The following is a 16,857-nucleotide window of genomic DNA, read 5'->3' on the forward strand; positions in this document are numbered from 1 at the left end:
TGAGATTTCTTTACTTACTGAAGACAAATGGACAGGTGTTCTGCAGCGGAGATTCAGCGCCTGTAGTTGGTGTCCCAGTGGCGGATTCATCCCCCAATGCAGGACAGCAGGTCCTCAAACTGGGTCTGCTGAAAGTGACCATCATCCAGACACAGCTCCTGGAATAGGCGGTGGTACTCTCCAAACTGGTTCCGTCTCTGAAGAGTCTGGTGAACGCAAGGACGTTGGCGGCCGGCAAACAGCAGATACAAGCTCCTCCTATTTGATGATGCGGTGAAGCGAGTGGAGCGTTGTTGCGTGAATTGCTGGCGCAATGTCAGGCGAGTGATAGTATGTGAATGAGGCGAAAAATTTGCTGGAATTGCGTTCAGCCTGAACGCACCATAAGTCATCTAGATAAGTTGTCTTCTACTTCAATTCAATTCAAAAATACTTTATTAATCCCTAAGGGAAATTAAATGTTGTTGTAGCTCATTATAAGGGTTTACTCAAAGAGCCGTTGTAGATGCTGATGGCTGTGGGCAGGAAGGAGCTCCTGTGGCGCTCCGTCTTACAGCAGATCTGAAGAAGCCTCTGACTGAAGACACTCTGTTGTTGTAAGATAGTCTCATGAAGAGGATGCTCAGGGTTCTCCATAATGTTCTTCATTTTATGAAGAATCCATCTTTCCACAATGATCTCCAGAGGTCCCAGAGGAGTCCCCAGAACAGAGCCAGCCTTCTTTATCAGCTTGTTGAGCTTTTTTAAGTCCCTGGCTCTGATGCTGCTTCCCCAGCAGATGATGGCAGAAATTAAGCACAAATGATCATCTGACTAATAACAACACCATCAGTTTCAGTCTGGTTTCCATCCATTACACAGCACAAAACCGCTCTGGTCAAAATCACAAATGACCTTTTAATTACACCAGATTCTGGACTATTCTCTGTACTATTTCTTACAGAAACCCTTACATTTTTGAAACGATAACCTTAGATAACAAAAAAAAATTTGAAATATACTGCAATATTAAAAACTAACAATTGTCAAGCAGCAGATGTATTAGCATTTTAAGGGGAAATAAACAGATTTTCTGTGCCAAGACGTTTTACTACAACTAAGTAAAAAAACATCGACCAAATATAAACTTCCTTCCTTTTTTGTGCAAAATTAATCTTTTAAAAAGGTTCAATTTTTTTTGCTTAAATCTTTTTCCTCACCGCCAGTCCACTAGGTGGTAGTACTGTATCTTTCAGCTGCACTGTCATGGTTTACGTTTGAGTAGGGAAAACTGATGAATTCAAGCACCGTGCAGGTTTGAGATGTGGTTGTTCTGTCGACTGTGACAGGATGATCAAGTTCGTGCTGATGGTGAACCAGCAGGGCCAGACCAGACTGTCCAAATACTACGAGCCCGTGGAGCTGAGCAGGAGAGCGGCGCTGGAGACGGTGGCTGTTCGCTGTTGCCTGAGCCGCAGCAAACATCAGGTAAACATCCAGCCAGCTGAGATCCGGGGAGTTATCAGACCAACCGGTGAGAAAATCGACACAAATCTGTGGCGGTAACAGATAATTATATCGTTTCAATAGAAGCCAATGAATACAAAAGAAGAATAGCAAGCTCTGTAGACGCAGCTTGGCCAGCAGCTTAGCACGGCAACAACGCCGCCATATTTGTGAGGGTAGATTTGTTTGAATGGCAGCTTTTCAACCCAGAGAACTGCAGCTGTACAAACCTTCAGAAGAAACGACAGCCTCCTCCTCTTCTCCCCAAGAGATGTTTGCATCACATTTATAGAAGCCTGGATTTAAGAGATTTTCAGAAGCCTCGAAGAGATGGAGAGAGCAGCTTTAACCTCCTTTAAAAAAGGAGGTTAAGGAAGGGAAAACTATTGGGTACAGTGGGACAGCACCGGCGAAGAGAGACCAGCTTTCTTTCTTTCTTTCTGTCTGTCTGTCTGTCTGTTCTTCCCACTTTTGTATAAATTTGTAGTAGTATTGGTTTTCCTTCTAAATGATAGATATTCTGTTTAACAGGTCCACTGTTCAGCCAAGTTTTAACTTCTGTTGCTGCTGTCAGTGTGAGTCTTTCAGCACGTCCGCATCTATAAATAACAGATCTGACATGTTCAGTGTGAGGGGAAGTTTAGATGCAGCCTTTTGCGGAAACATATGCAAAGTTAATTCCTCTACTTTCAACAGTGTCAGTGCTGTTCCTGCAGAGGTTTTAAAGTCTCTGTTTTTCCAAATTCTTATTATTCTTTTTTATCATATTTTATTTTATTGGGGACTTTATTTTATTTTTTATAAAGTAAGTCCTTATTACATTTAAAAATGAGATCACTATTTTTGGTAGTGCTTGGTTTAGTTCTTATTAAAAAAACAACTCACTCACTGATGAACACAAAAAATGAAGGGCATATTATATCTTAGTTTGTCTTACCCAGTTTTATAGATACAACATACAGTTTCAGTCAGCTTTGTATTTAATTCAAGTAACTAAAGTTTGTTTCAATTAACTCAAGTTTTCTCTATTTCAGTCCAGTCCAGTAATTCTGTTAAGGTTCATTTCATCTTGTGTTAAGTTTGAGTCTAATTCGATCATTTTGAACCTGACTGGAAAAAGTCTAAACGTTTGTTAAAATTTTTTTTGTTTTACCATAGAGAACTAACCTAATATTATTATGGTAATGTTGAGGACTCTAATTTTTACATAACATGAAACAGACATTTATTTCACAAAAACAGAAAGTCAAACACAGACATTTGGCCACATGAAAGTTTAAATACCCTGTTTGTAAAATAATTGTGAAAAATTGAAGACGGGTCTATGAACCTTCTTATGGTTATCAGTATTTTTAATACAGGTGGAACCTTTGCTATCTTTATAGGATTTTTCGGAAAAGATTCTGGAAACCCTATTAAGATATAAGTTTGGCAGTGATCATCAGAACATCAGACCTTTATTAGCGCTTTTAAGGTCCCTCAAAGATGCATTACAATGAAATCAGTCATTCCCATTCACACACATTCACACACTACTTACTTATTTCTCTGTCAGAGTAATTTTATTTGCAAAAATGTGAACATAATTTGACTTCTATTATTCTTAAAATGTACATCGTTTCCTCATAACCCCTTTTGTTTCCACTAGGTCTGTTTTGGACGCTTAAATTCTTTTTTTTTTTATTCACCAAGAATCAATAAGGTGGTCTTAGTGGGGTCCACCATAAAGGTGTTGTCTGTTGGGTGTCATGTTATCATTGTCAGGTCAGTGAGGTTCATAGGTCAGTCAGAACCTTGGTCATTTGGTCTGTGCACATAATGTTTCATGGATCCAGCCTATGATTAGTCAGCAAAACATCCACCTATAGGAGGAAAATGTATTGTTAATGAATGAGCTGCATTTCCTAGGAACACTGTCTTTCTCCTGGATGAGCATCACCTGTTGAAAAACTTTCATCATTGTTTGTTTCACATATTCAATCAGATCTTTATATTATACCAGTAGGTGAAGTTGTTAGTATCTCCTGTAGACTGACATATACTGTTGCATTTGGAGAAGATCTCAGATTAAATAAACATAGTTAGAGCTTCAATCCAGGTTCATTTCGTATCTGCAGACTTTAGCCAATTTCTCTTTTTTTTTTTTTTTTACATAAAGAGCAAGATTCAAAACATTTTCAAAAGACAGATTGTGGCAGAATGCAGACAAAACTGCTTATTGATTGACAAAATAACATTCAAGCACACAATCACCATATCAAAAGCTCTACTTCTAGAGAATCACTAAACTTCTGGGGGCCGGTTTTGGCCCGCGGACCTTGAGTTTGCCACATGCAGGCTAGAGTTACAATCTTCATCTCTCAGCAGAGACATGCTTCTGCTGTTTGCAGAAGTGTTATCTTTGTTTTCAGGCAGCTGCATCTCTGTGTCAAGGTAGTTTTACAGAGCTGAAATTTAACTTCTCTCAAAGAGGAAAAATCAAGAATGCACACAATCTGAGCCAAATATGGAATTATTGTGTCATGCAACATATAAACAAACATTCATTCCAACAAAACAAACACAAAACATCAAAGACAGACAAATGGCCAAATTTGAAACTTCAAGAATTCAAATAAATTTTTAACAATCTCTTTTCAGAATATGTTTTCTCAGCCATATCTTTTAATGCTGTAATTGATCAATTTTGTTATGACAATCTTTGGGATCCTTTTTAAGATGAGTGCACATAGTCCAAAGAGATCTCAAAGTATTTAGAAGCACAGCAACAGTTTTCTCTTAAATGAATCCAAATTTACTGATGCTGAAACCTTTTGCCAGTTCTTTGTACCGTAACTCTGTAATAATAATAACTACAATCCTGAGAGTTATCGTTATAATTCTCTTTTTGTTTGGCTCAATTTGATCGCAGCTGCATTCAAGAATTTCTCTGCTCAGGTTAAATGCAAAGAAGTATTTTAAGCCGGCATTGACATTTTTTTATGGTATACCCAAACAAAACAAAAACTACAGTGTTTGACTTAATCAGAAATTAAGATAAGAAGCTTGACTCCAAACTGGACTTTTTCCACATAGTGTTTCAAAGGGAAGACACATAATTTTCCTTAATTTGGCTATTTAAAATTTGAAAGTTGGGGAGAAAATTATTACTAGAACCCCTCTTTAATAATCCAAATGCTGATAAATGTTCCAATATTTTATGATTTAGTCATCTGAAATTACCCTGCGTACCTTTGTACTCCTATGTATTCTTTAAATCTTTAAACCCTAAGAAATCAAACAAGGAGACTGGAGTTTGAGCCGACCATCCGCTTTAGTATTGAGAGAGCCTTTATTTCTGTTCTTCTCCTAAAATGAAGGATTTTACTTATCTTTATTCCGTTATAAAAATCCTAACCTTGGTTCCAAAACAAAACTCTTCAACCCCAATCTGTGTCCCCCAGAGTAGAAATTTTGAGTATTATTGCATTTCAAAACCACCAAATGACTGGAAAACCCTCATTGGCTTAGATCTATTTTAATAGGTAATCGGTCTACCTTTAATTAAATATTACAATTTTATGGACCCAAAATCTATGGCTTGCGGGCTTCAGGAGTCCAGGAACCACAGGTTGAGTACTACTGCATTGAACAATGATGTTAGCTCTCTTGAAGGATTGGCTGAATATCCCCAGACCTGTTAGTGTATTATTTCTGCTTAGACAATAATCAGATTTAAAATCACTAGTTCACAGCTCCTAATTTATCTCAGATCATATTTGCCTCTAACCCTTTGGGCCTCTAACCCTTATTCAGAAGGGCCTTTAACCCTTATTAAAAAAATTCAGAAGGGCCTCTAACCCTCTTAAAAAACACTTCTCATTTTGCTTTTCGTGACCTCTTTTACAGTACCATAATGCATTACTTTACACGTGTTAAATTTAGCAGAACATTTCACTTACTCAGACATCTGACACCAATAATTTAGGCCTATCGACAATGCCAAAACAGGTTCTGCCTTACCTTCTGTAAGTCTTTTGGTGAAGTTCTGATTTAGCCGAAAGTCCTCGCTTTTTCCAAATCACGTCGGGGTCACCAAATGTTGGAGTTAAACTCCTGCGTGCTCGTTTGTTTGGTAAAGCTAAGACATCCTATACTGTTACTAATAAAAACAAAGTAATAAAAGAAACACGGAGAGTGCGCAGTCTTTAGTCTTTAGATGCCTGTACAGGGAGAAGCTCGTCCGGGATACTTCTGAAACTTCCGAAACTTCTGATTACTTCCCCCAGAAAAGCAGTCTTTATTCAAAAGCCAGGCGTATACTTGTACATGAAAAAACATACATTTTAATCGACTGTCTGATTTCATATCTGGAGCTGTCTGACACCCATTCAGCTGACATTTCGACACTTCCTGTTTTTCTACTTTTGACCTTTATTTACATATGTAGAAATATAAAAATATCTGTTGTCACTGGGCAGAAGTCTTGCATATAAAAATATCTTGTTGTCACTGGGCAAAAGTAAGTCTTACATACAGAAATATCTTATCACTGGGCAGAAGTTATCCAAGTCAAACACACAGAGGAGCCTGTTAGCAGACCTCCTCTAAATTACACAATACATTTTATTTCACACATTATTAAACATACTTAAGCATAGCCATACCAATCCTATAAGCATAGCATGAATATTTTCCAACAGTGGATGTAAACATCTCAAAGCTACTTTACCCGTATATGCAAATAAAAACATGTGCATCTTTCCAGTGTTCCTTTGTGGAGTACAAAGACTTTAAGCTGGTGTACCGTCAGTATGCTGCCCTGTATGTTGTGGTGGGAATCACACACAGTGAGGTCAGTGTGTAGAATATTAAAATGCTCTGATTGTTGTTTGTCTACTTCATGCTCCACATGTAATTCTCCCACAGAATGAGCTATCCATCTATGAGCTGATCCAGAACTTTGTGGAGGTTTTAGATAAATACTTCAGCCGTGTGGTGAGTGCAGCATTGCATGCTATATTACATTTCACCCATTATGAGATGATTTTAGTTTGGTCCAACCTGCTAGTTACACTGTAAGCCATCTGATGGCTGTAGAATATATAGTGGGAGGAAAAGCTGTTACCTTTGCTCCTCTAACTGTCTGTATTATCTTTCAACAGAGTGAACTGGATGTATCCTTTACGGCGAAATGTGTTAACAGCTTCTCCTCACTCCCTTCCTGGGACTGTTTAGGTCGTATTTGTGATAACAAAATACAATGTTATTTTTCTACTTCACTTGGAAAAAGATTAGCCTTTTCAAACCAACCACTGAACATCATTTAGTAGTGATTCCAAATACTTCTACTGGGAATTCTAAAATACTTGTTCAACTGAAAGTTAAACCACAGGCTCCTGCTTTTCTTTCCAATCCTGGTCTGTAGAGTAGCCAGGAAGAGAGACACATCAGTTAGGTGAGTGTTGCTTCCCTCCACCCTGGGTATGTTTCAGTTTCACTATTTTCTCTGCTGAAAATCCCTTCTCTCTGTTGCTTTCTCCTTGACCTTGTGATATGATCAGATCATGTTTAACCTGGACTCTGTTCACATCATTCTGGATGAGATGATTCAGAATGGCCACATTGTGGAAACAAACAAGAGCCGCATCCTTGCTCCACTCACCGCCATTGACAAGATGGCAGATGGGTAATGCAATCAGGAAATGATGTCACAGACTGTTGCATCACACTAGGAAATATTGGACTGGTGTTTTTGGAAAGCAAACTGCTGGGAAGTCTCTGTAGACTCTGTAGAAACATTTATTTTACACTTTATTTGTGATCTTACAACATGAAAATAAACACAACAACATTAATACAACCTGTCACCCAATTACTTTTCATATTGGGATAAACAACAAACAGGACCACAACAGAAGTTTAGTAAACTCCACATGTTTACACTTGTAATGATGGTTGGAGAGAAAAGGCTTTTTTTCATTTGGCATTCCACTAAATAACCAGTTGGCATGTAGATGGAGTCTGATGGTTGTCATTTAGAGTTGATGACCCTAAGAACCTACTGTGGAACTACTTTGGAGGAATGTTTTTACCCCCCCTTACCATCCTCCTCACTGTAAATAGAGGCAAGATAAACAAGACAAACTAAGCTTGAATGGATTCTGACAAAATGACCTGATTCTCACCAGGGTTAGAGGTGAAGTACTATCTCAGAGTCACCATGTCTTTAGTGAACTTTTAAACTGAGCCCAAATCTGGAACAGTGTGTGGAAGAAAAAAAAAAAAAAAGAAACCCAGTCGGTAGGGTATTAGGGGGAAAAAATTTTTCTAAACTCTCTAACCATATACAGACCTTAGGGGTCCAGGGGGTACACACTGATTTGGATGTAATTTGATGAGCATGCAGACTGGTGATGGGTAAGGAAGAGCTGGCACCAGAAGGTACACAAAGAGGTGTGATGGCCTTACAGGGGTCGACCCAAACAGAGGCTGGACCGTGTTCCAGTTCCAGGCAATGTGGGTCAGCTCCCTGTGGCACTCCAGGAGGAATGGAATAACATTCCGCAGGCCACCATAGACAATCTGATCAACTCCATACGAAGAAGATGTGTTGCTCTGAGAGACGGAGCTGGCGGACACACAAGATACTGAAAAATCAAATTCCTCAACCTGACCCCTATCATGTTCAAAGGACTGTCAATCTGCTACAAATGGCCATACCACGATGTTATCAATGCTGATATAAAGATCGGTAATTACTGAAAATATATTTTGAATTTCTCTATATATTGCGTAATCCAAATGTTAATAAAACTCTTATTTTTGACATGGGGCGTTTGTATTTTTGTTCATTGTAGAATGGATTTTATGTGACGGACCAAAACAAAGTGGCTCATAAATGTGATGTGGTTGGAACTGCTGAGGACGAACATTCACCCCAGTCTTTAGTAGCCTCTAGCAGGTTTTCTTCCAGGTTTCTCCTGTATTTAGCTAAATCCATCTTCCAATTAACCAGCTTTCCTTTCCTGTTCCTGCTGATGAAAAGGATCCCGACAGCCTGATGCTGTCACCACCATGTTTCATAATGGAGTTCAGATTGATGTAAAACAATGTTTGTGTCTATTCAATTCAATTCAGTTTTATTTATATAGCACCAATTCACAACACATGTTGTCTCAAGGCACTTCACAACAGTGAGACAGAATAGAATAGCAGAATAGAGTCTGAAGTAGTACAAAAAAACCTCAGCAGATTTAGCAAGGGTACGGTGGAATCTTGATGGTGCGAATGTAAGTCTGAGTGTGTTTGCAAGAATAGACTGTCAACACTGATAGAAGCGCCATTGTCCTTGAGAAGAGAGGTGGAAGTTTTATCAATCGGCCGCATAGTCCTATCAGTACACAGCTGGTAGGGGAGTGCTGGGGGAGAGCGTCGTGTTTATATAACATCCAGGAGATATTTTGTCGATAGCCAGTTAGCAGAAGTTGCCAAGGCCACATTGGGGCGCCAGATTTAGAAAAATAATAAATGTGGTTCAGGCAGTTGTGAATTTCCAACCACCTTAAGAGTTTTATTGGTATGTCTCAATTGCGAATCAAAATAGCCAAATTTCTGGTACTTTCCGCAGATCTCGAGCGTACAACTTCTCCAAGATTATATTATTTAACCTCTGAGTCCAACTGCTGCCAGGCTGCGATTCTGTTCAAGAATCGTGTCCAGCTTGCGATTCTGCACTCTTAACATTCCAGTCTGAGTGTTGATCGCTCTACAGACTCCATCTAACATTGCAGGAAGCTTTGGAGCGCTTTGAACAGCTGCCGACGTTTTGCAAATCACTCGATAAGCCACGTAACCACCAACTCCAAATGGCAGAAAGTTACAGTTTTCTGGAAGTTACACAAAACAAAATAAAAGGTATCTGATCACATTTGTTATAAAAGACTTGGCATTTAATGTTAGAATTTTGTTTACATTTCAGAACTCGACATATTACAGATTTTGAAAAACAGCCAATTTAATTTGGTTCAGATGCTGGAAAAAAAAAACCCCTGAAATGACCCTTTACTGCTCTAACTAAAAGCCAACTTCACCATAGTCTAGTTTCTTCATGAAACTTGAAAATGGAAAACCTGCCAAAAATAGAAAATTGAACCTAGAAGAAAATGTTAATTTAAAACTGAAATATTAGATTTTCTATTTCCACTATATTTACATGGATCCAAAAATAATTGTTTAACAAAATTATTAAATTGGAGAAAGTAGGTATGCACAATATTTAATAAACCCTAAATCTGCAAAAATGTTTTTTGAATATTGTAATGACAGTACAGAAAATCATCTACCACCATCACAGTCTCCCAAGCATTCTCCATAAGCTCTACAGTTTCAGTCTCTACAGTTTTCACTAATGCCCCTTTTCCACTGGCTCGACTTGGCCCTACTCGACTCCACTGGGCTCTCTTTGCGAGCGTTTCCATTACTGTTTTTTCCGTACAGGTACCTACTTTTTTGGTCCCCTCTCCTGAGCAGGTCCGACCGGGGCTGAGTCGGGACTACATGTGACATGAAAAGACTGCTGTTCACTGATTGGCCGTGGGAGGAGGAGGAATAAGAAGGTCTTTGTTGAGACAGTGCAGGGAAAAGTTAATAAAACACAGGAGCAATTACAATAATATTAAGGACCACAGTGGCCGGAGCAGGTCATACATGCCATTTTACCATTTACGGGTCATAAACCAGCCTGAAGGCTGACAGAAAAGAAAAAGGACAAATCACCTTTCTGAATTACATGCAGGCAGAGCGCTGTATGTAATAACATCCTAAACCAGCTGATCATACATAAAATCAGCTGTTCAGAGGCACAAATATTTCCCCCAAAACACCAAACAAAACCACCATGAAACAACGTGTTTGGTTCAGACATTTATTAATGGTCCTTTAGCGAAGCAGCGTCTGCAGGAGGAGGGAGCAGGCAGAGAGCAGCTGACCGTAATCAGACTGCCTTCATCGGACCCAACAGGAGGACGAGCCGCTGAATCTGTGGAGCAGGAATATGCAATATCCAACCTAAAACTAACTTCTTCAGGCAAACTTGGGAGCTTCCCCATCCAGACAGCAGCGTCTCTCCTCTCTGCTCCTCCTGCCAACAAAAAAGTGTGAAACAACTAAAAATATGTCTTATATTCTAGGTTCTTCAAAGTAGCCACCTTTTGCTTTGATTACTCTTATGCACACTCTTGGCATTCTGTTGATGAGCTTCAAGAGGTAGTCACCTGAAATGGTTTTCACTTCACAGGTGTGCCCTGTCAGGTTTAATAAGTGGGATTTCAAGCCTTATAAATGGGGTTGGGACCATCAGTTGTGTTGTGCAGGAGGTGGATACAGTACACAGCTGATAGTCCTACTGAATAGACTGTTAGAATTTGTATTATGGCAAGAAAAAAGCAGCTAAGCAAAGAAAAACGAGTGGCCATCGTTACTTTAAGAAATGAAGGTCAGTCAGTCTGAACAATTGGGAAAACTTTGAAAGTGTCCCCAAGTGCAGTCGCAAAAAACCATCAAGCTCTACTAAGAAACTGGCTCACATGAGGACCGCCCCAGGAAAGGAAGACCAAGAGTCACCTCTGCTGCGGACGATAAGTTCATTCGAGTCACCAGCCTCAGAAATCACAGGTTAAAGAAGGAGAGTTCATGGGGTGCTGCGCCAGATGACCTGGCCTCCACAGTCACCTGACCTGAACCCAATCGAGATGGTTTGGGGTGAGCTGGACTGCAGAGTGAAGGCAAAAGGGCCAACAAGTGCTAAGCATCTCTGGGAACTCCTTCAAGACTGTTGGAAAACCATTTCAGGTGACTACCTCTTGAAGCTCATCAACAGAATGCCAAGAGTGTGCGGAGCAGTAATCAAAGCAAAAGGTGGCTACTTTGAAGAACCTATATTCATGGCGTCATGAATATGTTGTGGAACACACAGCAGGCCACCCTTTCTGGGCTATATAGAATCGCTCCAGACAACGGGTTGCACCATAAAGTGATGGAGCACTAGAATTATCCAGACGCCAGAACTTGGAGCATTAGAGCTTTTTCCATAGGGCATATGGCATGGCTGAGATTTGTGACTTGCTCCTAATCAGCCCTCACAAATTGTGTTGCTGGGTAGATGATATCTCTATTTTTATTTCTGACAGTCCAAATATGTAGACATGCGCACAGAAGGTTCCCTCTCTCGTCATTGTGCCCATACCTCCTTCTCGACACATTGACCGCAGACACGTGCTCCTATTGCTGTGCCAGTTTACGTCTGCCTTTTAAAAAAGCAAAAAAATACATTAAAACTGCGACCTCAATGTGTTTTGTTTGATAAATATCACGCTAAATTATGACATTTCCTGCATGTCTTTTGCATGTGTTGACGATCAGCATATATTCTGCAGACTAAATGGATTCCGCCTGCTATTCTGCTCATTTAACAGACATCCTCAGTGCGCATGGTTAGTAGATCAGGCCCATTATTGGTAAGTAGATGTATGTAGAAATATAACCTACCAACCTACCAATTGTAGCATCCAATCGTGATATTGCATACTGAAATTGCAATAACTACTGTGATCAACATAAACTATATTACCAAAAGTATTTGTCTAATTTTACATGTAAATGAACTTTGATGACATCCTATTCTTAATCTATAAGGTACTATTTGTTGATAGACCCACCACTGCCAGCAATAGCAACTTTAACTATTCTGTAAACAATCTTCCACAAGGTTTAGTATGGAACACCAAAGTGTTCAAAATTAAATAAATAAATGAAACATTATGAAATAAGTATCTACATCAATAGATGATTTAATGTGACAATGAAATTGTGAAATTGAATACATATTAAATTCTCAGTTCATCATTATGAAATATATTTCACTTTCCATTAAAAATCAGCTTTATAATATGAAAGAATTTTCATAAAATTTTTACCTAATAATTGAAGCGCCGTGTCCTTATGGAATATGCAGACCACAACACTCAAGACTTTAGTGCTAGTCAAGGTACCTACTAATGCTCATCTGTTACATACTTTTGTGTCACTTTCAGCAATTTATTTTTCCAGAATCATGAGAGGTGACGACACACTCTTCAGATTACGTTAAAGGGTCATCTATACTATAACCGGAATCAATATTTCATAATTTTACTGTAGAGTGGTCAATGGCCCTTAGGGGTATCCACAACGGCGTTGTTGAGGCTAACATTCTGGAGAGCAATTATCATCCCGATCATTTGAAAGATGTCATCTGAACAACTCAAAATGACATATAATAAATTATTCCCCTCAATTTGATCTGCTAACGTAACCAGAGCTGAAGTTAAAGAAAGTTAAAGAAACTCCACCATCCTTCAATAACCTTGAGCTGGTACAGTAGCTGCTCAGTTTTCAATGGAAAATGAAATATATTTCATAATAATGAGTTGAGAATTTAATATGCAATCAATTATTTCACAATGTCATTGTCACATTAAATCATTATCTATTATTTATTGATGTAGATACTTATTTCATAATGTTTAACTTATTCAATTTTGAACACTTTGGCGTTCCATAGTTTAAGAGTGTGTTCATAATTAGATGAGAAAACCAGAACTACAGCCCCCACTAATTCATCCCAAAAGTGTTGAAGAAGGGCAGGCCAATCAAGTTTCTCCACACCAAATTTTATACACCTGCTGTCATGGAAGTGATTGGAACACCAGGAATTAATTGATTTGGTGATGGGACCCAATACTTTTGGGGATATAGTGTCTGATGGAGCTCTACAAGTAGGGTTCCTAAACATTGCTCATCTCTGAATGCTCCTTCTGCTGCTTGTTGGTTGGAGAACGCTCCTACCTGCAGTAGTTTTGTGCTGCAACAAAAACAGCAGAAACAAAACACAGTTTATGGGATTTTTCTGTTAAGAGGATGCCAAAAAGACATGACCAATCTTTACTTCATACTTGGCAAACAATTTATTGATAATCTTTTGGAGCATACACATTTGAAAATATTTGTTTACCTGAAACTGCAACTTCAGTACTTCAGTTAAATAAATGTTTACAATATACAAAGAAAATACAGGGAGCAGAGTTTTTTTAGATGTGCATCATACACAGTGTTTTTTTTTTCTCTTTAGCTTAATCAGAGAGGAAACACCAAAAACTGAATTCTGACCTTTCCATCAGGTCTGAAACAAACCAAACTTTTGCACACAGAAGCTGAAGGTAAAGGAAGAAAAACTCAAGATGAAAATGAGAAAAAAGCATGAATTTCTAATGGAGGAACTGAAAACAAATTAGGTGAAACCAGGCACTGAACTGAATGGACGAGAGGATAGGATCAGTGTGCCAACGCAAACACACACTCGCACACACACTCCAGCCTGCAGCCTTCGGCCTGAAAACTAAGCCCTGGATGCTCATGTGGTTCTCAGGAGGGAAGCATGAAAGATGTGAGGGTTGGAGATGGTTTTTTTTCAGTCAAAATCCTCCACTCTGAGCCTCTTCTTGCAGCAGGCAGTCTGTCAGTCACTCGGCTGGATGTTCTGGCAACACAGACAGATGATTTCAGCGCATGCTCAGTGCGACAGTGGCGATGCTCAGAGGTCAATTTAGGTGAAAGCCCTTTTCCATAGTGGCAGCTAACAAACGCTCCCTCATGATGTCTTCAGATGAATATTCAGGGAGTTTCAGGTAGTGAACGCAGGTATTTACTGATGGATAACTTGAGTCTGTTGCATCCACCTGGACGAAGGAATAGAGAAGAACATCATCCAATCAGTTATAAAGTCAAACTTCCAAGATGCTTAAAGAATATTTTAATATCACTCAGAGCAAACCTACCTTCCTGACTACAGTGAGGCGTGGGTGTAGATTGGCAAGGCCACCAGGGGGCAGGGTGGAGCAGCCTGTGGTGAACTGTAGGAAGGCTTTCCTCTCATCAGACGACATTCCACATAAAACTCGCACAAAGCGCTGAAAGCCAGGGCTGAGGACGAGCAAACAAAACAGAATCCTGTGTTAGGATGTATTTTAGGATACAAATACATCCTGTGTGGGACTGATGCAGTACCTGTCTCTGGTGTAACCCAGCTTTGGTTCAGTATAGTTGATGATATCATCAGCATTCCAAGAAGGTGACTGATTCCCACAGAGAACCATCTGCACTTCTTTATGGCTAAAGGAGCTCATCTTTTCCATTGGGAACACTTGATTAAAACCCTCTGAAGAAAAGAGCAGATAAATGAGCACTGGTGTCCGTTTAGAGCAACAGATTCCTGTCTAAATCTATAAATAAAGCACAAATACAGTGACCTGTTAAACATATTTCTGCCCCTTAAACTTTTCCAATTGTTTTCATATTAAATCCATAACCTTGAATGGATTTTATTTGATAGAGTAGTGGATCATTGTGAAGTAGTGATGAGGAAATACAGCAGCAGGTCTTTTGGGATGTGTCTGCCATCTTTTCACATCTTAAATCTTTGCTCATTCTTTGCAAAATACCTCAAGCTGTTAGTTTTTCAGGCAGGCCACAAGGAATCATTTTGGTCTCATATGCCCAAAGGAGTTTCTTCTTCTACATGTTTTAGGGATCTCCTACATGGTTGTAGCTAAGCATGGCTGGTATGAGATACTAATGGTATGATAACCTCAACTAAAAAGCACCACGGTTTAGAGGCATCAATACAAATATTGATACTTTTTTAACTCATCATGCAAGCTGTTTGCCTTCCCATCAATTAAAAAACAAAAAATGTATAATCAAACAAACTCTCAACAGGTTTTTGTTCCAGAGAAACGGTCTATTCTTCAATAATTATTTCACCATACAATGCTTCTAGCAATGCTACAGTGGGGAGATTAAGTTGGCAAACCTCAGACGAGCCTGGACATGCTCTAGCTTGAACAGGGGGACCTTGCGTGTGCTGCAGGATTTTAATCCATGGCAGCGTAGTGTGTTACTAATGGTCTTCCTTGACACTGTGGTCCCAGCTCTCTTCAGGTCATTGACTAGGTCTTGCTGTGTGGTTCTAGGCTGATCCTTCACCTTCCTCATGATCAATGATGCTCCACGAGGTGAGATCTTGCATGGAGCCCCAGACCGAGGGAGACTGACCGTCATCTTGAACTTCTTCATTTTTCTTAGAATTAATTACTTAAAAATCACACAATGTGATTGTCTTAGATTCCATCACTCACAATTGAAGAGCAATTAAAGACATCTTCATGCTTTGCCAGTGGGAGAACCTGCAAAATTAGCAGTGTATCAAATACCTTTTCTCCACACTGTATATTATAGGACTTATTACTCCATTATACTGAAAATCTGTGATTTTGAGTGTTGTGCAAGTTTTCGCAGGGGTGGGGGGTTGGAACGAATCATTTTATTTCTATTACTTTGAATGTTTTTTTCAAATACCTTTATTTGATGCAATTAGCCAAGTTTTCCGAGATTTTTCTGTGCTCTGGGAGATGTTTAAAGCTACAGATATTGTTTTAAAAAACATGAGAACAAAAACAATTAAAGCAAATTTGCTCCATAATTTGGTCTCATGCACAGCAGAGAGAAATGAAATGTGGCTAGGTTAAATAAAAGACCTGACCAATTTGACTGTGGAAAGAAAAACTGAGCTCCTCAAGTCAGACAGTTCTTTTAGGTTTCAGTTTGGAGTCAGAGCTCCATCAAGGAATCAGTTGTGATGGTTACAAATGGCCTGGTTGTCATGTCCTGAAAATAAACTGAATGTTTATGCAGTTGTGCTTTGTGTGATCACCTTTGAAGGCCTCCATTTGTTTTTGGATCCCAATGTGCATACAAAAATCAAACATCAACTCCACGTACTCCTCTGCGTTCTCCACAGTTACCATCTGTGCTCACACAATCATACAAAGAGAAATATTTTACACACATCCAGATCGTCTGAGCCGATATCTGGAACAGTTAAATGATGTTACCTCGTCATCTCCGTTTGGTTTGAGGTCTACTGCAGAAAAGCCATGAACTTTTGATGATGGACAGAACTGAAAGTTTAACCTGAAAGGCAGAGAAACATAAGATCATTTGGTGAAATTTACACAGCAGCTTTTATTACCTAAACTATTTTTCTATAGAAGCACAGGGGTTGCAAAAGACAGTTCTAATAACTTCTAATACGTCTAAACGTCATTTTAATACAGTATTATAAGGCAAGAGTTAAAAGAACGATCTTAAACAGAAACATCGGAGAAACTTAGAAGTTTGAGGCTATGTCCCTTCAGACATATTTGACCTCAACAAAGCCTGTAGAAGAAATCTGGTTGTTGCTAGGTGGCAGATTTAGCTTTAGATCACCCATGAAGAAACACAAATCCAATATGT

At 39.2% G+C, this 16,857-nt stretch overlaps 2 protein-coding genes across 2 annotated transcripts in view; one reads left to right on the forward strand and one right to left on the reverse strand.

Moving 5' to 3' along the window:
* Positions 1–1,194: 1,194 nt before the first annotated feature.
* On the forward strand, positions 1,195–8,293 carry ap4s1 (adaptor related protein complex 4 subunit sigma 1). Its single transcript, XM_047393024.1, has 5 exons — positions 1,195–1,467; positions 6,233–6,319; positions 6,394–6,462; positions 6,630–6,641; positions 7,029–8,293. The coding sequence occupies exons 1-5, from the start codon at positions 1,330–1,332 to the stop codon at positions 7,155–7,157; spliced, it is 435 nt and encodes a 144-aa protein (XP_047248980.1). The 5' UTR covers positions 1,195–1,329; the 3' UTR covers positions 7,158–8,293.
* Positions 8,294–13,445: 5,152 nt separating this feature from the next.
* Positions 13,446–16,857, reverse strand: part of hectd1 (HECT domain containing 1) — a 72,926-nt gene continuing 69,514 nt past the window's right edge. The window contains 5 exon segments of the mRNA XM_047393193.1: positions 13,446–14,240; positions 14,340–14,484; positions 14,569–14,719; positions 16,274–16,367; positions 16,455–16,533. Coding sequence (XP_047249149.1) covers positions 14,103–14,240; positions 14,340–14,484; positions 14,569–14,719; positions 16,274–16,367; positions 16,455–16,533 — 607 coding nt within the window. The 3' untranslated portion in view covers positions 13,446–14,102.

This window comes from Girardinichthys multiradiatus, chromosome 19 (genome assembly GCF_021462225.1).
Source record: "Girardinichthys multiradiatus isolate DD_20200921_A chromosome 19, DD_fGirMul_XY1, whole genome shotgun sequence".
Classification (NCBI taxonomy): Eukaryota; Metazoa; Chordata; class Actinopteri; order Cyprinodontiformes; family Goodeidae; genus Girardinichthys; species Girardinichthys multiradiatus.

Coding starts and splice junctions, on each gene's coding strand:
- ap4s1 (XM_047393024.1), top strand. CDS start 1,330: ATGATCAAGTTCGTGCTGATGGTGAACCAGCAGGGCCAGACCAGACTG. Junction 1,468..6,232: donor TGAGCCGCAGCAAACATCAG/GTAAACATCCAG, acceptor GCATCTTTCCAG/TGTTCCTTTGTGGAGTACAA. Junction 6,320..6,393: donor TGGGAATCACACACAGTGAG/GTCAGTGTGTAG, acceptor ATTCTCCCACAG/AATGAGCTATCCATCTATGA.